The sequence below is a fragment of the Eleutherodactylus coqui genome, chromosome 11 (genome assembly GCF_035609145.1).
Source record: "Eleutherodactylus coqui strain aEleCoq1 chromosome 11, aEleCoq1.hap1, whole genome shotgun sequence".
NCBI lineage: Eukaryota > Metazoa > Chordata > Amphibia > Anura > Eleutherodactylidae > Eleutherodactylus > Eleutherodactylus coqui.
In genome coordinates this window covers 23,491,554-23,512,381 of record NC_089847.1, presented here as the reverse complement: position 1 = coordinate 23,512,381, position 20,828 = coordinate 23,491,554, and the positions used below count along the sequence as shown (strand labels likewise).

The window sequence follows — 20,828 nt, the reverse complement described above, 5'->3', positions numbered from 1 at the left end:
TACGCCACTGGGGAGAACTGACAGGTCTCCGCGGTGAGCCTATCTAATGCCGCTATTTAAACCCCGTGAGCAATAAATCACTATGATTAGTTAGCCTATGGAAAGCGTGTCATGCAAAGTCCGCTGGCGATTTATCGCCGCAGATGTCGAAATGACAATTTGCCTGTGGAGAGCCAGACTAAATGGCAAATATGTGTCTTCTGGGAAGAGTGAATATAATGTTTTTTTTAACTATTTTACTGGATCACATTTCTTTCTGCAATCCACATAACATTCTGGTTTAGTTTCCTCTTCTTACATTCATTTCAAGTGCTCCTCCATAGTTTCCTTCAGGATAGTAATTTTAGCACCCTGACATGGCTACTGCTAAATATCAGCACTCCACAGACCGAGACCACAGTTTATATAATTTATTCTTTCAGTATAAAGCAGCTTAGAGCTGTAACGTGGTGTAGACAGAACCTCTGACAAGTACATATCAAACATCTTAAAAGCAGACGGATCCCAAAGGTTACACAGACGTCCCAGAGTCCTGTGCAGGTTCCTTCTTGTTCTCTTCTGGCTTCATGGCTGGAAATAGGAGCACCTCCTAGAGAAATGGAGAGGTGGATGTCAGACCTAAAGTTACCTTACTGTAGATTATAACCAAGATCTGGCATGTCATTACCTTTATATTATTTGAGTCTGTTAGGAACATTGCCAGTCTATCAATGCCCATTCCCCAGCCGGCAGTAGGTGGCAGGCCATATTCCAGGGCGGTACAGAAGTTCTCATCAATAAACATGGCTTCATCATCACCGGCTGCTTTGGCCTAGAGAAACAAGAGAACAGTGGACATGATGGATTTAGGACTGTTAGTCAGTCATCAGTCTCCCAGGAGTCAGAGAACCTACACCATCAGGTAGGCATCATGACAGCTATGAGACAAAGTATATAGCAGCCATCTTTACCTGTACTGGGGTTGTCAAACGTTCTTGATTCTTAAAGAGGGTGTATCAGAATCACAAGTAATCCCCTGTCCACACCACCAAGAGCCTCACCAATCCTAAGAACAGGTGTCCCATCCTCTTCACTGCTGACTTACCGCACCCCATGCAGTGAGGAGGCGGCTGAAAGCAGCTCTAAATGCACAAGCATTGCTCCCGCTCCATTCACTTTCAATGGGACTGTCTGATAGCCAAGTGCTCAGGTATTTCCGTCAGTCCCACTTTAAATCAATGTCACAGCAGCTGCGCATGCTCAGCAAGTGCTGCTTTCCTTCTGATGTCACTGCAGGGGTGAAGCAACCCTGCAGTTACATGCAAAGAGGAACATGGGCTCCCTGTTTTTGAGATAGGTGGTGCCTTAGCAGTCAGACCCCCACTAGTCAGCAAGTTATCCCCTATCCTGTGGGCAGGTGATAACTTATGACCCTGATACAAGTTCCTTAAGAAGTTACTCCCATCTGAAAGTGACAGCATATTGCTAGTATATCACGCAACTTTATTATCCTGAGGCTTCAACTTCTGGGACCTTAGCTGATCCTGAGAGAGAAGCGGCTGTAGTGCTGCATCTCCTAAATTTTACCTGCACAGTGGCATTCCCCACCATTCAGCTGTGCAGAGGACAACTGACTCCACTAAACTGAAGGAGGCTGCACAGCAATTATCTGCACAGTCTGGCACATCAGCTGAAAGGTGATGCAACGCTAAGTCAGTGCAGAAGCCGCCTCATTCTCAGGATTGCTTGGGGTCCTTAGGATTGGGCCCAACCAATAATAAATTGATGGAACATCCAAAAAATATGCCAGACGAGCCTTTGGGCGTCAAATCTGCCTATTTATAACACACTAAATGACAGGCCCAAGACCACAAAAAAAGGCTGTTATACAGTGTAGAGACTGATGTAACATGACTCCCAAGGGAAGGGAGGAAGTGTATAAGAGGTTCACATAGTTTAGCAAATTACCTTAGCTTGCTCTTCAAAAAGCTCCCTTTGCCTAACTGGGTCGTTCAATTCAGTATATGCATTGCAAATCTCTTTTTTCATGACAAACAGCTCAAACCTTTCAGTCAGCCCCTTCTCAGATCGATGCCTTGAGAGCGAGAAAAGAAAAGGGGATGTAATCTCACATTACATAGACTTGCACACATGCCAACAGATGCTGTAAGGGAACAGACTGATAAGGTCAGGACTTACCATTTAGCAAGTGGGCTCATGATTTGCGGATGGTCACAGATATAGGTTGGGCTAATGCACGTTACTTCCAGGAATTCACCAACAAGCTAGAAAAAGAGACAAATAGCACCATCATATAGTTATGACAAAATAGCAAGTGTTGTGATCCTTCAGCGCTACTCAGCCATCTTCTCAGGTAGAGTCGATGGGCAGAATAAGGACTCACAGGATCATTTTGTGCATCAGCTTTGTTTGCAGGAATTGATGAGGAGACAGCACTGCCTCACTTTTCTAGTAACGGTGGGATCTAATATCTACAATCTATTACATACCTTATCTAATAGCCTGGCGGTAGTCCTTGGAGGCGGACACTCAACACCTTTCTCCGCAGCGATGTCATCTAGAAACTTGCGGGTTTCTAATTTAGAGATAAAATAGAAATAAAATACCTCCAGAAATCCAACAAGGACATCCATTTCCAAACTTGCAACAAGTGGAATACAAATGGGTTTTCATACATGTTCCCCGTTACTATTACCTTCAGTGTCAAATTGGTCTGTTGGAGGCAGCTTCTTTCCCAAGACCTTTTCCAGTTCATGCACCATGCTGATTCTTCTGAATGGTGGAGTGAAGTCTATTTCATAGGCTGGTCCTTCTGGACCCTCTGGGTGGTACGTCACTTTATAGCCACCAGTGATGTGCTTAACCATACCTGCAGAGTCAAAACATAAAAACTTAAATATTCAGCAGTCTAATCGAGCATTTAAGAAGTTATGTACGTAATCAAATTAGCACTAGCCCTCCAGTCATGCAATGGTTAAACAAAATTTTCTCCTATCAACATATATAAAAAATTAAAAAGATACAATAGCGCAGCATAGTGTGCTATTTTGTCCAAGAAAGTGCCGGAGGGCATGATGTAAGCCCGACAAACCCCAATAGTCAATTGGGTCCATCGGGCGCTGTTCGTACTTTTACACAGGACGACTGTCGGGCGCTCAGGTTCAAACAGGAGCTTTCACACAGGAGTGACAGTCGTTCAGTGAGACCTTTACCAGCTGCCGTCTCCGTTCAGCGTAAACAGGCAATCGTCCATAGATAAAGGACTGTGTTTACACTGGCCAATAGTCACTGGGTTTTTAAGCAAACTAAAAACTATGCAACTTCAACAAATGAGCAATTCTTGCTCACTTGCCCTGTCGGATCTTGATATTTACGCAAGACAACAGTTGCCCATAATTTCTCTTTTGAGTGCTCACCTGGGCAACTATTGGCCAGTGTAAAAAGAACCCTTAAGGTTTAAGACTTATCTGATCTGCAAGCAAACTGGTAATGTTAAGTCTCTCATCTACCGGTCTAACAATTTCTATAAAGGTTGAGTAACAAAAGTGACTAAAACTACAGAAACCTCCTGCTGCCTACACTTCTACATAACAAAGTTCATTCGCTGTTCAATAGACTAGGAAAGCTGTGTCACCATAGAATTCCCTATAAATAAATGCAGAACTATTAGGGTAAAGTCTCAGTAAAGGTTCCGGCCCATCAACAGATATTTGCTGCGGAATCAGCAGCAAATAGTGCCCATAGCATGCTACGGGAATCAATTCTTCCTCCACATTTTCCACAAGGACATTACGGAAAGGTTGTGGATTTCCTGTCATTGCTGGGCGATGATACGGGAAAAGCAGGAGTTTAAAAAAAAACAAAATCTGCACTGCGCATGTCTGACAGTGAGCCGTGCGGACCATCCACAGTACAGAAGAAAATGAGTGACAAGGTAAACGCGAATGCCGCTGCTGACAGAGCCGGATTCCACATACGGAATCCGGCTCTGCAGTGTGCAGGGGGCCCAAGTATGTTGCAAAAAGTTTCTGCAACCAAAACGCAGTTGCATTTATTTAAATGGGGCTGTTTTGGTGGCAAGCACATGGATTTTTGCAAGCCCTCTTCAAATGAATGGGACATTTACAGAAATGTATGCACCAAATCCACCACGTGTCAATTTACCATTGGGTTTAATTTGGATTACATACCTGATAGCAGCTTCTCTGTGATCTCCATGAGGTCATGATAGTCGGCATAAGCCATATAAAATTCACAGGTTGTGAACTCAGGATTATGAGTCAAGTCGATTCCCTCATTTCTGAACTGTCTGCCCACCTCATAGACCCGATCAATACCGCCGACCACCAGCATCTGAACGAATAGACTACAGAGTTAGCTGCAAGTGATAGAGTTTCATCGCAAAACATAAGGAAAAGAAACTGACAGTTACCTTATGATACAGCTCAGGGGCAATTCTCATGTACAGGTCCATGTCCAGCTCATTGTGATGAGTGATGAACGGCTTGGCTACAGCACCTCCAGGAATAACATTCATCATTGGAGTCTCAATCTGTCAATATACGAATTAACTAAATATCAACATCACATCACATGTCAAGATAATCCACACAGATCACAAGATATTTTGTACCTCAAGAAATCCCAAATCGTCAAAAAATCTGCGGAGGTAAGTGATAATTTTTGCTCTGACAATAAACTTCTGCCGTACGTAGTCATTGAGAATGAGGTCAAGATAACGCTGGCGGAATCTGGTCTCCTGGAAAACAGAAGAGGAAAACAAATGAGAAGTATGACAACAGGTCAGCAGTCAAGGAACAAATGTACTGCATGCAGAAGCATTAAGGGGTTTATACCACAGGATGCAAGTTTATGTCCTGACAGGGTGATAGTTAAATCAGAATTGAGCCCACGCTATTCCGCAGCAGGAGTCGGCTGTGACTGATAGCCGGCCTCCTGATGCAACAGTAAAAAAGCATTTTGCCTTAATTTTTACCCCTCTCATGGCAGTGTCAACGGAAGAATAAAAAAGTTATGGCTTTTGGAAAGGGAAGATGAACATCCCCCATAAATCATTGGGTCTATGGCCAAAATAAGCTGTATCCTGGGGTTGAAGAGAATCCCAAATACTGCAAGTGATATTCTCTGCACGCTTCTGTAAATTTGATACATACTCTAATCAACTCCTTTATAACTATGAATGTCTTTGATAGGTGTGGCGGCAAATACTGCTCTGACCAAATTTTAGACATACTCAAAAAACTCATTTATATTTAGCACATGCAGCAGGAAAGATCCCAACTCATGTGTTAAACATATCCATAGGACTATTAAACCAGCATGTGCTTTCCTATACAGAGGGGGGAAAAAAAGGGTATATTCTTTTCCCCTCAATGGGAGTCTATTGGCAGCATATGCTAATGTATGCCTATATAGTGGCATATGTTGAACCGTCCTGTCGGACGTATATACATTTGAGACTACTAGTCATGCGCACTACCAATGGCTACCAGGGCAATCCAGGACTCGCAGAACTTCAGGTGTGCTCTAAAAACGCACCTCTTTAGAGAGGCATACCGCATACCCTAAACAAACCCCTCTGTACTCCGCCTGATAACATGCTCCCTGACCTACTGACTGCAATCCCTGCTAGCCGTTATAAACTGCTCCTGTAGTCATACTGATCTTGCCGTCGCACGGCAAAATGTCTGACTATTGTCTGTATATAGCATCCCTCTCTCCACACCGTGCACATCTCCAACCCTTTACCTTCTGTATCACCCCATTACTTGTAGTATGTAAGCTCGTTGGAGCAGCACCCGCACCCCTATTGTTTCCATCAGCTGATTACTATGTAACCGTGGTTCTGTAATGTTTGTACTTTTGTCTTTCTGTATTCCCTCTGTCTATGCAAGCTCTGCGGAATATGTTGGCGCTAAACAAAAAAAAATATTATTTTTATTATCATAATCATCATCTGAGCAGGGAGGGATAAAAACATTAACAGAGCCTTAGGGTCTTTTTACATGGGACAAATGTCAAGCGCTTAAAGGGGTTGTCTCGGGGCAAGGGTGGAATTTTTTTATTGCCCAGTCCCCCATCTTAAGCATACATTACTATGCACACGTGTAAATGGGTTTTAAAGCAGGTTTCTACTCACAGTTCTTGTGTTTCAGCAACTTATAAAACGTTTCCCAAAGATGGCCGCCGGTCTTTTCCCAAGGTGCACCGCGGGTTTCTCCCATGGTGCACCGCGCTTGCTGTAGCCCGACGTGCGCGCTCCCGAGACGCTACCAGCTGTGTCTCCCTGACAACCAGACGCCCCGCAGCCACCGACCAGACCCCACAGCCACCGACCGGGCCTCGGGATTGAACGCGGCCGACCACGGCACACGCCCCGGGGCCCAGCGGCAGTCCCCTCGCTACAGATGTAGGCCCCGGGGCCCAGCGCTAGGCCCCGGGGCCCAGGCCAGTTAGTCACACATCACCCCCGACCCATCACTTACCTGGGCAGCTGGGCGGCTTCTCGGCACGGCTGGGCGGCTTCTCGGCACGGCTGGGCGGCTCAAGTTTCTGCACCTTCCTCTAAGAGAGGATGGTAGCAGAATGGCCGCTCCAGCGCACTCCCGAAAAGTTACAGCTCGTCTGCGCATGCGCAGAAGAGCTGTAGCGGCGAGCACACTGAAGCGGCTCATGCTCAGAGCAGAAGAACGGACTGCACAAGCGCATCTAAAAAAAGCAAGCCGCCAGCGAAATTAGACGGAGCCATGGAGACGGGGACGCCAGTAACGGAGCAGGTAAGTGAATAACTTCTGTATGGCTCATATTTAATGCACGATGTACATTACAAAGTGCATTAATATGGCCATACAGATGTGTATAAGCCCACTTGCTGCTGCGAGACAACCCCTTTAAGCGCCCAACAGTCGTCCCAATGATCATTGCTCAGTGGAATGAAGTAGTTTGTGCTGGAGATCTCTTAGGACCACCCGACTTCATTTAGAGTAAACAGTCAGTCGTTCATAGATGTCAATTATTGGCAGATTTCTATGCCTGCATAAACTCGACGACAAGCGATAAGTGTACAATTTATCAGTCATTGTTCAGTTTTGTATGATCCAGTGATTAACTGAATGGTAATCATACAGTGTAAAAGGGCCCTTAGAGTGTCATTAGGAATTCAAACTGACAATATATATGGACATGAGAGTCTACATCCTAAGGCAAAACCATATCAGTTATGTTGCCAACAGCAACTAATCAAATCCCATCTAATTTTGTCAGTGATTTGGAAGCAATTGTTTGATTAAATGGCTGTCAAAGGCAACACTAACGTTTTCTTCCCTTTGGACCCGCCCCATTACCTGATCTCTTATGCGTTTCACTTACCTTGTCTTTCAAACCAAAGTGCAAATGAGGTAACATATGTAGACAAGGGGACAGGAGGGTCATTTCCTGGGGTATGATGCTCAGTTCTCCCTTTTTGGTTTTGCCAGGGTTTCCTTTCACTCCAATAATATCTCCACGGCGTAACTTGTTATTTACTGCCATGAATTCTTCCTCAGATTTGTAAAATCTATAGTTAAGAGACAAAATAATGGTCATATGTTAAGCATCAGTTTAAATGCAACGCTGCAGTCCCGTAATCACTGCTCCACATTTTGCCCTTGTAGCCCATAGCATGTGTGTGAAATAATGTCCCTAAAGAAAACGGTGTATTTTGTGGCCTGCTACCATGTAAACAAAGCACTTATTACCTTTAAGGTCTGATGCATGAGGTTATATATTCAACATCTAGATAAACACAAATACTTAGGACTTACCTAGAATTGGCCATAACTTGCAGCTTCATGCCTTCCCCACGAAGGTCATAGAAGATCAGCTTGGCACCAGAGAGACGCTTGGCATGGATTCTGCCTAAAATAAGAGTAAAAACAGGTTATGCAGAATTTGAAAAATGCTACCGACTCAAATGAAGAAGAAATGTTCGCACAGCTAAATACTTTACATTCCAGACAAGTCTCACTGAGTGGTCACTTTAACAGGAGGGCAATCATTATTAATAAAGGGTTGTTCAGTATTAGAATGATCATAATTGCTACGATTCTCCGCTCGTGGATGTCAGGCTGCGCTTTCCATAGTTCTCCTATGGCAAGCATTCACTGCATTACACACGGACAGATTATCGCCGCAGATAACGCAATGACAACTTGCCCGTGGACAGGCAGCCTAACACTCCAGTAAAATTAACACATTGTGGCATGCATAGTTTAGGGGGCCTAGAGGTCATTGCGTAACACAGGCATTCAAAAACTACCGAGGATAGAATCTCTGTTTTGCCACAACCCTCAGGCTCTGCACTAGGCAGAACAATCTATAAATCTTTTAAAGAGATTATCCAGGGGTGTAAAATGTGAATCCAAGCAATGTAGTCACATAAAAAAAGATATGTGACTCACATATCCTTTGCTTATTTGCCATTTCATGCACCCCACTGATGTAGGTCTTCTTGGACTTGTGGTTTGTCAGAGCTCCAGCAGTGAGCTTCGATCCACCTCGCCCACAAACTTTTGCGCTTGGTCTCCAGACTTTGTTGTCGCTTCCCATTTGTGACTTCCACAAGCTACTTAATGCCAGGATAGCTACGACACATATGCAGTCTCTATTCTGCAAGCAGCTGCAGCACTATAGTCAGTTCATGCACAGGATGTCATTATTGACAACACATACATTGAACTTCAGTACTGAATGCACAACATACTTAGAGTACAATCAGAGTAAACTCACCAGCTACAGTGACTACTTCCTCCAAATGCTCGCCCACCTGCAGGTTATTGTATTTTTCGATGAACTGAGTGAGTGACATTTGAACATGGAACTTATGTGGATACGGATTGTCCTTGGTGCCTTTCAGCTGCTGGATTGCTTGGGTTCTAATTTTGTAATATTGCTGGTAGAGGAAAAAAAAGATGAAAGATGAAGTAAAGGCAGTATTGCCCCCCAGGTTACATCACTGGCCAAGGATACTTTTACACGGGCTAATAGTCACCAAACTGGTCACTCAAGAGGTGACAGTCATCCTGTGTAAACATGGGACTCGAAAAGGCAAGTTAACAGGAACTCCTAACAGGTCGGAGACACTTGGTTCTAAGCTCACCTAAAAACCATGCAAATATCTGTCCATGCAAACAGGGAGTTCATCTATGAATGACTGCCAGTTTACTATGAATGGAGGCGGGCAGCCAGAAGGGTACTCCAATGTGCTCCGCCTCCATTCAGTGAGCGGTTATTGCTCCCGTGAAAAAACAGGAGCAATAATCGCCCCATGTAAAAGCAATCTTAGAGAGTCAGTCTTTGAAAGATGCCCGGGCCAGTGTTCTCCAGATGTTGCCAAACAACAATTCCTAGCATGCCATAATAGCAAAAGCCCGTCAGGGCATGCTGGGAGCTGCTTTTCCAACAGCTACAGACCACTAGTCTCGATGATAGTTTTGCTAGTGTTAGATCAGGAACTTACATTGGGGTCCAGACTTTCCTCGTCCACCGCCTCCTCAACTTCTTTCTGCGGTTTCTCATTCTGATCTTTCTGTTTTGCTTCTTTGTCAGCTGCCTTTTTCTCGGCTTTCAATCGCCGTTTGAGCTCACTGGAAATTACATCAAAAAGGAGAAATAAAATTAAAGCAGTTGTCCGTCTTTATGGCGCGGTGAGATCACGATATAACGAGCATTTTGCATCTTAAAATGTAGCCCCAATTTGAAGCTGCAGTGCAAAATATACATTTCTAAAACAGCAATTTCAGAGGCAGACTGGCTTCATGCAGGACGTCTGAAAATCCTTGTGCCCGCTCCAAAAATCACTAGAAAGCAATATTTTAGGGCAGACTGGATCTCATATATAGACAGCCGGAAACTCTAATGACAATCACTGTATTAACCTTTTAACAGCCACATTGAAAAAAAAACAAAAAACCAACTCTCCCAAAAATGTCCCTCTAACTGTAGATTTCAAATCTACGTCTCATGTAAATGTATCCAGCGCAGATTCAATCAGGATAGGTCATCAATAGTTGATAGGCCGGGATGGCCGCTCCGGATTTGAACCGATCAGTTGATTGCTTGCCCGCTGACAGCACCGCAAATACACAGTGGTCGGAGAGGAAGCAGATGCTCCAATCGCTGTGTAGTGGCCGATACTTGTAGCTGTAAGCACGGCTCTCATTGATTGCAAGCAATTTTAGAATTAACCAGTAAATAGTTTCAGCTTTTGTGTTCCAGCAGTCAAAAAGTCTTTTTTGTCACTGTAACTGTATGGCATCTTGTATTTTGTAGAACGAATTCTAGTTCTTATAGGAACCAAGTTAAGGGCTCCTGCACACGGGTGGATTTGATTTGCGGAATCCGGTATCGGTGGTTGCCCTTTGAATTCCACAGCAAATACCGCCCCATAGCCTCTTATGGAGACCAGCTGCTTCCTGCACACGAGTGGAAACTTCCGCTCGTGGCAGAAAAATCGCAACATGCTCCATTCTGTGCGGTTTTCCGCATTGACAGCCTCCATTGAAGTTATTTTAAAAAAGCCAACTATCCTGCGGCCCTTCCGCAGTGAGCACTGCAGAAGGGTCGCGAGATCCGCATCATTACCTGTACTGCACATACGCGGCGGCTCCCGTAGTACAGAAAAAGAAGAATCCGGACAGGTGAGCAGGGTCACCGGCCGGGCACAGGGTTGGATCCTGCAGCCAGATCCAACCCTGTCATGTGCAGGATGCTTTAGGCACATATAAGTGAATAATCTATTAACTTTTTGCAAAGTGACAATGAAAAAGAAGCAATTTCACCATTGTTATTAGAACTACTACAAATTTATAGACGTTTGATTACATTTAACTGCTTGTACACAATTGAACACTTTTTTGTTCTGGAATAAAAACAAAAAAAAGGACCGGAGCGTTTTTTATTAATAGGGCTGTACGAGGACCTTTCTGCAGGCTGACTTGTAGTTTTTATTGGTAACATTTTGAGGTAAAAATAACTTTTTAATCCCATTTTGGGCAATAAGATAAACAAAAGGGAAAAAAAAAACTATTCCGGTTATTATTTTAGTTTTTTAATGGAATTTACTGTGATCTATAATACTTTATAGTATGGGATGTGGCGATACCAAATACTAGTTGAAGTAGAACGAGACCCGTTTGTCCAAAACTGTAGTGTTCTTTACCCCGGGTGCTGTTTGTCCCACAGGTAATCACTGTGTGGGGGGAGGGGTTGGTAATGAACTGCCATGTAAGCGATTACCCTGTATAAAGTCTTGTATAGCAGCTGACTGGCATTTTATCGACTTGTCAGCGGCTACCAGGCAAGGAGGTTCATGAAGAAAAAAGTTGGTGGGAAGCATAGAGACAGGAGGCACCAACCTTTTCCCATGAAGTTCCTGGTCCTTGTAGAGAGGAGAGAAAGTGGAGAGATGTTTTCCAAGTGCTCTCGGTGCCCAAACCGGGCTCCTAACCAGCCTGAGGAGAGCCTGTGCCATCACGGCACACAACGCCTAACCCACAAGTGGCGTTACCACCTAACAAAGAGACAACAAGGCGGAAACACATTACAGATGGTCAGTGTAGCAACATACAACGTCACTCTATTAGATCACTGTGTGGACCACGTCCATCTACAAGTTCCGAGAATTAGCCCCGCCCCCTCCCCGCCTCTCCCCATTGCAAATAGTGCAGAGGGGAGGAGAGGAGGCAGAGAGGGGGCGGGAGCTCAGTTCCTGCTCCTGGCTCTTCCATCCCCCCCCCCTCCTCCTGCAGATGAGGACGACATATATCGGCTCGGCGTGAAAACCGAGCAGATATACGTTTGTGTGAATGCAGCCTTAGGCCCATTTAGACAACAATTATCGCGCAAAATCCATCTTTTGAGCGATAATCTGTTTCTGAATCTGCCCATCTTTCAGTTTTCTGCCGAATGACGGTTTTCAGTTCTAATTGAAAACCATTGCTCAGCAGAACAGCTGATAAGCGGGACTGCATGCTGTGCTCTGCTCATGGAGAGCTGATTACAGCTAATAACATTGTATCAGCTGTCAGCCCCGCTGGCAGATCAAAGCGAAAGTAAAGCAGAAAACAATGGGAGGTCCATTCCCTGATTACAGCGCCCAGCAACTCACAGGCTGCTACTTGGTACTAATAGGGATTAGTGCCAAGTAGTAGTTTATGCAAAATGATCGCTAAAAAGCCATCTTTTGAGCGATCATCTATGCAGTGTAAATGCACCCTAACAGCCCATTTAGACACAAAGATAATCGTTCAAAAGAGCGATTGTTTTGCATAACCTGCAAACGAACACTAATGTCCATTAGCAGGTTATCAGCTTCATTTGCATGTAAATGAGCCTACCTTCACTGTATGCAGAAAACAGCAGGTGGTCTGTTCCCTGCATTCAGCTCCTTTGTTCTGATATGGGCTTCCTGCTGAAAACAATGTTATAAGCGCTCCCACGGAGAATACAGCACCATGGACAGCAAACAGTGTGCGGTCTGTGTTACCTTCTAGACATGCTCTGTGACCTGCGCAGAGGTCATTTTGCAGGGAGGGGGAGGAGGTGAGCTGTGACTACTGTAAATGGTGGATCCTGGGTTATCTATATACAGACGTTACCTCTCAGTGTAATCCTGCCTGTGAGGTTAGTGAGATGACTGCTGCAAAGCTTGGCATCAGGGAATGCTGGGAGACGTCACCGCTAGCTCGTTCGCTCTCGTTCAGCCCGTTAGGGGGGGGGGGCAGATACATCGTTGGCTCGTTCAGTCTATCACATTTGCTGTATAAGTGAATGAATGAGCGCTGTCTGAACAGATCGATACGTGAACGAGCCAACGATGGTTTTATGCCTGCAGAATATGAATGTCAAGCGAATAGCGAGCTCTTCTCGCTCAGTCATCAGCGCACATTTAGACCGAACGATTATCGTTCCCTTTCGCTTGTTGGAACTATTTTTTTTAAAACGATAATCGTTCCGCCTAAAAGCACCTTCACCTTTTTGTTACCCCAATTTTCATCACACGGTCATACATGATTTAGGACAATCCGCAGAATGAGGAATAATCAGAAACACGAGCCTGCACATTACTGGATAACAGAAGTGAAAGTAAAGTTGGACGGGTGTAACCAGACCTTCCCAGAGTCCAAGAAATCACATGACCCGTGGTGCAAACTGCCAGAACGAGAAGAGTCCAAGAAATCACATGACCCGCGGTGCAAACTGCCAGAACGAGAACCCAACAAACATTAACCCCTTACATGTACGCTGTCTAGCAGCAAGGTTTGTATGGAGCCAAGCCCACCAGATACATGGTGGGTGACGGTGGTTTATACAACTGACACGTCCACCTCAGCATCAGATGGCGCCATCAAAACTGACAGTGGCATTTAAATGCCCCAACAAAGCGGTGGACTCCAAACGATCAACTATTTATGACCTATTCTAAGTATAGGTCATCCAGAGAAATTGGCCAGAAAATCCCTTTAATGTCATAGCGGATTAGTGAAGTCTTCAATGAGTGCAACCGTGACACAACCCCCACCCCCCACCCCTGATAAGCAGGACAGCATGCTGTGCTCTGCCCATGGAGAGCTGATTACAGCTGATAACATTGTATCAGCTGTCAGCCCCACTGGCAGATCAAAGTAAAAGTAAAGCAGAAAACAGTTGGAGGTCCATTCCCTGATTACAGCGCCCAGCAACTCACAGGTTGCTACTTGGTACTAATAGGCATTAGTGCCAAGTAGTAGTTTATGCAAAATGATCGCTAAAAAGCCATCTTTTGAGCGATCATCTATGCAGTGTAAATGCACCCTAACAGCCCATTTAGACACAAAGCTAATCATTCAAAAGAGCGATTGTTTTGCATAACCTGCAAACGAACACTAATGTCCATTAGCAGGTTATCAGCTTCATTTGCATGTAAATGAACCTACCTTCACTGTATGCAGAAAACAGCAGGTGGTCTGTTCTCTGCATTCAGCTCCTTTGTTCTGATATGGGCTTCCTGCTGAAAACAATGTTATAAGCGCTCCCACGGAGAATACAGCACCATGGACAGCAAACAGTGTGCGGTCTGTGTTACCTTCTGTCCTGCTGAACGATGGATTTTATGCTGAACTAAAAATCACAGTTCAGCCGAAGACTATAGGATGGGAGCATTTACACACAACGATTATCGCTCAAACGGTGGCTTTTGAGAGATAATAGTTGCATGTAAATAGGGCTTTACTTATGAAGTATAGCTGCTAGGCGAAATGTAGACACTGGACACTTCCACACCATTATACACCCCTATGTGTTTGGTTATCGTATCTCTACTGGGCAATCAGGCAGCCTGAAGAAAGCAAATCCCTTTAAATTGGTTTTCCACATACCAACTGATCATACATTTATGGTGTCTGGGAGATATGGTAATGAGACCCCCACCAGTCACACTTAGGGCTCAATCACAAGGACTCATTTACGCTCTGCATTAAGCATGTATTCTATAGACACGTAATACGGAGAGCTGAAACCTTACTGATTTGCAATGGGGTATTCACACCTGCACTTTTTCACGTACGTGAAAAAAAAAAAAAATTACGTGTCCTATCTTGGTCTGTTTTTACAAACCGAAATAGTTTAATGGGGCGGAGTAAATATGCAGTGAATATACATGATACAGTAAAGTTGGACGGGTGTAACCAGACCTTCCCAGAGTCCAAGAAATCACATGACCCGTGGTGCAAACTGCCAGAACGAGAAGAGTCCAAGAAATCACATGACCCGCAGTGCAAACTGCCAGAACGAGAACCCAACAAACATTAACCCCTTACATGTACGCTGTCTAGCAGCAAGGTTTGTATGGAGCCAAGCCCACCAGATACATGGCGGGGGCCGGCGGTTTTTACAACTGACACTTGTCCACCTCAACATCAGATGGCGCCGTCAAAATTGACAGTGGCATTTAAACGCCCCCAGCAGAGGGAGCAAGCGAGCCATCCTATATTTCTGCCTATTAAGATGTGCCTGTGGCCTGTCTTAAAGAAGCTGTACCAAGATTGTCCCTTATCCGTAGCTTGCTGATGGGTGAAGGTCTCACTACTGAGACCCTCACTGATCTGCCCCTCACTGTGGAGGTCGCTTCTTCCACCGCAGTGACATCAGGATGAAGGAAGCGCTGGCCGGGGAATGCGCGGGCAGCGCTCTATTCATTTCAATGGGACTGACGGAAACACCTGAGTGGGTGACGCTCGTGGATCTCTGGTGTCCCACTGAAAGTGAACGGAGCGCTAACAAGACCAGTACGCCGTTCAGTCTCTTTCGGCAGCTTCTCCAAAGAAGAAAAAAAATATATATATTTTTTTTTTTACAATATACCGTTTTCCCCCCCCAAAATAAGACGGTGTCTTATATTAATATTTTGTTCAAAAAGGTTTAACTTTTTTACATGTATAGCTGCCTGGACACTATTTAAATTGACTTTTTAAATTAAACTGTTAGCAGGGCTTAATTTTGGAATAGGGCTTATATTTCAAGCATCCTCAAAAAGCCTGAAAAATCATTTCGCATCCTCAAAAATTCTGGAAAATCATGATGTGTCTTATTTTCAGGGTATGTCTTATTTTCAGGTTAACAGGGTAGTACAAAAAGAGCGATACAAGTTTAGCATCGGCAGAGTTGTACGAACCCACAGAACAGTCAGCAAGTCGTTTTTTGCTGCAGTGTACACTTATAACTGCTTCTAGTCTGCACAGTGCGTTTTGACAGTGACAACGGTCACCTGACGGGCTGATTGACCAGGATCCTGAACGGCAGACTCCAAACGATCAACTATTTATGACCTATTCTAAGTATAGGTCATCCAGAGAAACTGGCCAGAAAAGCCCTTTAATGTCATAGCGGATCAGTGAAGTCTTCAATGGGTGCAACCGTGACGCAACCGTGACGCAACCCCCCCCCCCAAATGAACAGGACCAAAAACGCCTCACAAGTTTTGCTTCCAATATCAGAAACAACCTGCTCTCCACTTACAGCAAGAACGTCACATCTGCCTCATTAGCATAAAACTGGATTAGCTTTCCAAAAATCTCTGCTGCAAAAGCCCTGAAAACCCTCAGCTAGTTACATCAGCCATCGCTTCGCCCTTGGCAGCTGTAGTTTCTTTCCCAATATTTCTCGTTGCAGCCTATTGCCTGACGTTTCCAAAGAACTACATTTCCCAGAATTCCACACTGCGCGCCTCAGGCATGGACACTGAGTGCAGGTCACATGCTCTTCACAAAACAAGCCGTGACTAAGTCGCTGTAAGAACCGGGCCCCCTATTTATCACGTCGCCCTCTAACCAGCGCCTTTTACTCACTTTTTGCTCAGTTTCTCATTTGCGTCTCCAGGAGCAGCTAACTGAACGTCCGCCATGTTCTCAGGCCGGTAAAAAGACAGCACTTCCGGTTACGCCGGGCGAAGCCGCTGGAGCTGCTTCCGTTCAAGGTTCCTTCAGATGGGCGGTGCTTCGTGACGTTGCAGCGTTGGATTGGCTTTTGAAGTGTTCTGCCTTATTTGGCGGCTCCTCGATGTTGTAGACAGCAGGAGTACGAGAGGGCGGGACGTCTGGGCTACAAATACTAGCAACCAATCACAGCGCAGCTTTCATTTTACCTCAAGAAGTGAAAGCTGGGCTCTGCCTGGTTGCTATGGGCAACAAGGGCATTTTGTTTTGGACGGTTTTGATAAATGAGTCCCATATGTATTCAGTGAAGCGGCACTCCCCAAAAATATTTCTTATTAAATATGTTTTCTGTCACGTTCACTTACCTTCAAATAACACATTTATGTTCGGCGTCACCTTTTCCACTAGCTATTTTCTCAAAATAGCGTTATCTGTTATAGCTGCCATCTTTTGCCGCTCTTCTTTCCCCTGAGACGGAAAGGGCTCTCAAAGTGTACGTAAGCTCGTGCACAGATCTCTTGACAGCATTTCTACGAAGACCCTCTGTCTGTGATGCCAAACAGCAGGAGAGTTGTTAAAGGCGCATGGGGGCTGCGTATAACGCGCATATTTTTCACGCGCGTAATACTCAGTCCTAAAAGCCCATTTATTTACATTGGGCCATTCAGAAATGCGCTTTTTTCACGTGTAATCTTTGGTGTGTATTACACGCATTATAGGCTGGGGGTGAGTTAAAACACGCAGTAAATACTGTGTGTTACGAGTGAGAAAAATACACGTGTAAGGCCGGGCTCACACGACCGTATGTTTTCCGCGTATTACACAGGCCCTGTACGGCTGTGCGATACGTGGTAACTCGCAGGCAACCAATTACATTGTCTTAGACCGCTCTCACACAGAAATGCGGCAAAGCGCCGAAATGTCAAACGCGGAGCTTTACCGCAATTATACTTTTGCTTGCGACTGCAACTCCCTGTGGTTGACAGTGTATTGTAGCGCACCCCATCATTGTGATGGGTGATGAGGTGCGCTAAACGCACAAGTATAGAACAGACTCTGCTCGCTGTCTGCGAGGCTCCATTGATTTTAATGTCCATGAGTGTTCTTTCACAGCGTGTTACGTGTATGTGACACGCACACGTGATACGTGGTGAATGCAGGCAATGAAAGCGTGTGGACATAGCGTGTCGATACGCGCGTGAAAAAAATGCGGCCTGCTCTATTTTACCGCGTAACACGTGCGTACAGCCCCCGGTGAACTCTATGGATGCGTGTGCATACGCAGAGCTTATGCAACCCATTGCGTCAGCCTTGTATGTGAAATGCTTGTTGCCTTTCAAAATGCGAATTAATCCCTGTATATGCTTATTTCACAGCCTGCGTTTTTTTCACGAACATATGGAAACGCGGTTACATAAACAGCCATACCTTTGGGGGGGAAAAAACCCCGCATACGCACTCAGAAGCAGGGAAATATGCCCGGAATACGCAGGCTTTGATACGCAGCATTCTACCCATACGCCCGTGGACGTGAGCCCTTACGCAGTTCTGCTCACATTGTCAGAACTGCATAATGTGCGGGCGCAGGTTTGGCCACAATTTTCCAAAATTGCGGTAAAAATGCTTCGGTTTTGTAAAATTGTTGCAAAAACTGCAACATGCCCACAAGGTGTGAACAGGTCTCTCTATTACCCCCGAAGGCCTCTCGCACACAGGTATTGCAGTAAGCTCCGCGATTTTACTTTAGTTTTCGGCCGCAGGTGATGAGGTGCGCTAAAAGTTCAAAAAAGAACAGACTCTGCTCGAAAATCGCAGCGCTGTCTCAGAGCTTCCATTGAAATCGATGGCAACGTTATACTGCGATTAGCCTGGTAAAAAAACCTCTGTGTGAGGGAGACCTTAGTGAGGAGCCGAATTTTTGTCTTTAGGACCAAGCGATGTTCATTGTCGCATTGTAAGAGCGTTGCCCGCTGACATAGATGTATGAGGGCTTGTTTATTTTGGGACGAGTTGTGGTTTTTAATGGCCCCACTCTTTGGTACATATGATGTGTTGTGGAGCTTTTATTCCATTTTTTTTGGCGAGGAGATAAACCCACTTTCAGAAATTTTCCAATTTTTGGGGGGTTAGAAGAAAAATAGCAATTCTGGCATTACTTTCTAATTTTATGACGTTCTCCACGTACAATAAATAAAGGCCCTTTTAAGACACAACGATTTTCGCTCAAAAATCGCTCAAAGCCGTCTTTTGAGCGATAATCGTTGTGTCTAACTGCACTGACATCGTACAGTTTTCGTTAAGCCGTCGTTGATTGCTGATCTTTCAGCATGCTGAAAATTCAGCGATCTGTGAGGCTGCATTCACACGAACGTATATCGGCTCGGTTTTCACGCCGAGCCAATATACGTCGTCCTTATCTGCAGGAGGAGGGGGAGGATGGAAGAGCCAGGAGCAGGAACTGAGCTCCCGCCCCCTCTCTGCCTCCTCTCCACCTCTCTGCACTATTTGCAATGGGGAGAGGTGGGATGGGGCGGGGCTAATTTGGGAAACTTAGCCCCGCCCCTGTCCCACCTCCTTTCATTGCAAATAGTGCAGAGGGGCGGAGAGGAGGCAGAGAGGGGGCGGGAGCTCAGTTCCTGCTCCTGGCTCTTCCATCCTCCCTCCCTCCCCCCACCCCCCTGTAGATGAGGACGACGTATATCGGCTCGGCGTGAAAACCGAGCCAATATACGTTCGTGGGAATGCACCCTAAACAGGGATTCACAGCGGGATACAGCTGATACTATTGTTTCAGCTGTATCTCGCTTCCTGATAACAGGCGGGGTATGAAGAACAGAGCTCCAGCTGTGTTCTCCATACCCCGCTCAGAGCGGTTGGCTGGCTAGCAGCTGGGTGCTCTGAGCAGAGAACAGCTGGATGCAGAAGACAAGCGGGGACACTCAGCTTGTCTTCTGCATCCTCCGCTCAGCGTTTAAGTGATCACCTTGTGCTGTTGAAGAACACGATTATCGCTTAAAAATTTTTTTGAGTGATAATCGTTGTGTCTAAACCAGCCTTAGGGTGCATTCCCACAAATGTATATCGGCTCGGTTTTCAGGCCGAGCCGATATACGTTGTCCTTGTGTGCAGGGGGGGAGGATGGAAGAGCCAGGAGCAGGAACTGTGCTCCCGCCCCCTCTCTGCCTCCTCTCCGCCCCTCTGCACTATTTGCAATGGGGAGAGGCGGGCTGGGGGCGGGGCTAATTCTTTTAACTTAGCCCCACCCCTGGCCCGCCTCTCCCCATTGCAAATAGTGCAGAGGGGTGGAGAGGAGGCAGAGAGGGGGCGGGAGCACAGTTCCTGCTCCTGGCTCTTCCATCCTCCCCCCCTGCACACGAGGACAACGTATATCGGCTCGGTGTGAAAACCGAGCCGATATACATTCGTCTGAATGCAGCCTTAACACAATGTTTTCATTGTCCAGGTTGCTATGAAAGTGGTAATACCTATTATGTGTACATTTTAAATTTTTTTTCTATTTTATCCACTTAAAAAGGGGGTTTGGATCTATCTCATCATTAAAGAAAGATCTCTTACACCATTTCTTAACCGCAGCACGTGCTGTTATCCCCAGACATTGGAAGACTCCACTAACACCCACTACCAGTGAGTGATACAAGATCATGTCAACAGAGGAGATGCTGTCTGGGGATTCAGATCTCCCGGAGACATTTACAGCAATGTGGAGCCCTTGGCTAGAGTTTCAAAACACCTCTGATTTTCAGGCCTTGTTAATCTCCTACTAGTGATACCTCAGGGCACCCCCCCCCCGCCCAATTTACTCTTTTGGTATGTATCTGAAACTGCCCCCCCTCACTAACTTTTTTTCCCTCTTTCTCTCTTTTTCTTCCTTACTTCTTACTTCCCTTTCTACCAAACTATTAATATTAAACCTATATAGAGTTCAAATTAGTTGTGTTAAAAGTTGTAACTAAGATATTACCTCCTTTTGGTTTGACAATATGGACGTAAAGTTATGTATTTTATTATAATAACCTTAGTAAGCCAGATCCATTGGTTAGGCAATTGGTTAAATGTGTCATACAATTTATATGGTCCTGCGAGACCTACTTGCTACTGTTTATTTTATTTCAATACACACTTTAATAAAAAGTGATTAAACATAAAAAAGGGTTTTTTGAAGAAAAATGAATTATTTTAACTGGATTATTTTTCTTTAAATTGACTTTTATTGAACATTGAACTTTTACTTTAAAGGGCTTTTTCCAGGGAAATACTATTGATGACCTATCTTCAGGATAGGTCATCAATAGTTGATCGTCCGGGGGTCCATTACTCGGCACCCCGACCGATTAGCTG

General features: G+C 45.2%; 1 protein-coding gene across 2 annotated transcripts; it reads right to left on the bottom strand.

Moving 5' to 3' along the window:
- Positions 1 to 395: 395 nt before the first annotated feature.
- On the bottom strand, positions 396 to 16,536 carry KARS1 (lysyl-tRNA synthetase 1). 2 transcript variants are annotated; one of them, XM_066582597.1, is made up of 15 exons: positions 16,383 to 16,510; positions 11,415 to 11,569; positions 9,518 to 9,644; positions 8,788 to 8,950; positions 7,824 to 7,917; positions 7,390 to 7,576; positions 4,634 to 4,759; positions 4,433 to 4,552; positions 4,191 to 4,353; positions 2,696 to 2,869; positions 2,490 to 2,575; positions 2,179 to 2,264; positions 1,948 to 2,074; positions 668 to 811; positions 396 to 589 (listed from the first exon to the last, which is right to left on the bottom strand). In XM_066582597.1, exons 2-15 carry the CDS (start codon positions 11,528 to 11,530, stop codon positions 512 to 514), a joined length of 1,791 nt encoding a protein of 596 aa, XP_066438694.1. In that variant the 5' UTR covers positions 11,531 to 11,569; positions 16,383 to 16,510; the 3' UTR covers positions 396 to 511. The 2 variants fall into 2 exon arrangements, with proteins under 2 accessions (XP_066438694.1, XP_066438695.1); XM_066582598.1 differs by lacking the exon at positions 11,415 to 11,569 and having other exon boundaries at positions 16,383 to 16,536.
- Positions 16,537 to 20,828: the final 4,292 nt, after the last annotated feature.

What these genes read in the sequence shown, in the direction of transcription:
- KARS1 (XM_066582597.1), bottom strand. Translation starts at nt 11,530, where the DNA reads ATGGCACAGGCTCTCCTCAGGCTGGTTAGGAGCCCGGTTTGGGCACCG. An exon ending in GGAAGTAGTCACTGTAGCTG is followed by an intron (nt 7,918 to 8,787) that starts GTGAGTTTACTC and finishes CTCTTATTTTAG; the next exon opens with GCAGAATCCATGCCAAGCGT. An exon ending in CAGACTCAAATAATATAAAG is followed by an intron (nt 590 to 667) that starts GTAATGACATGC and finishes CCATTTCTCTAG; the next exon opens with GAGGTGCTCCTATTTCCAGC.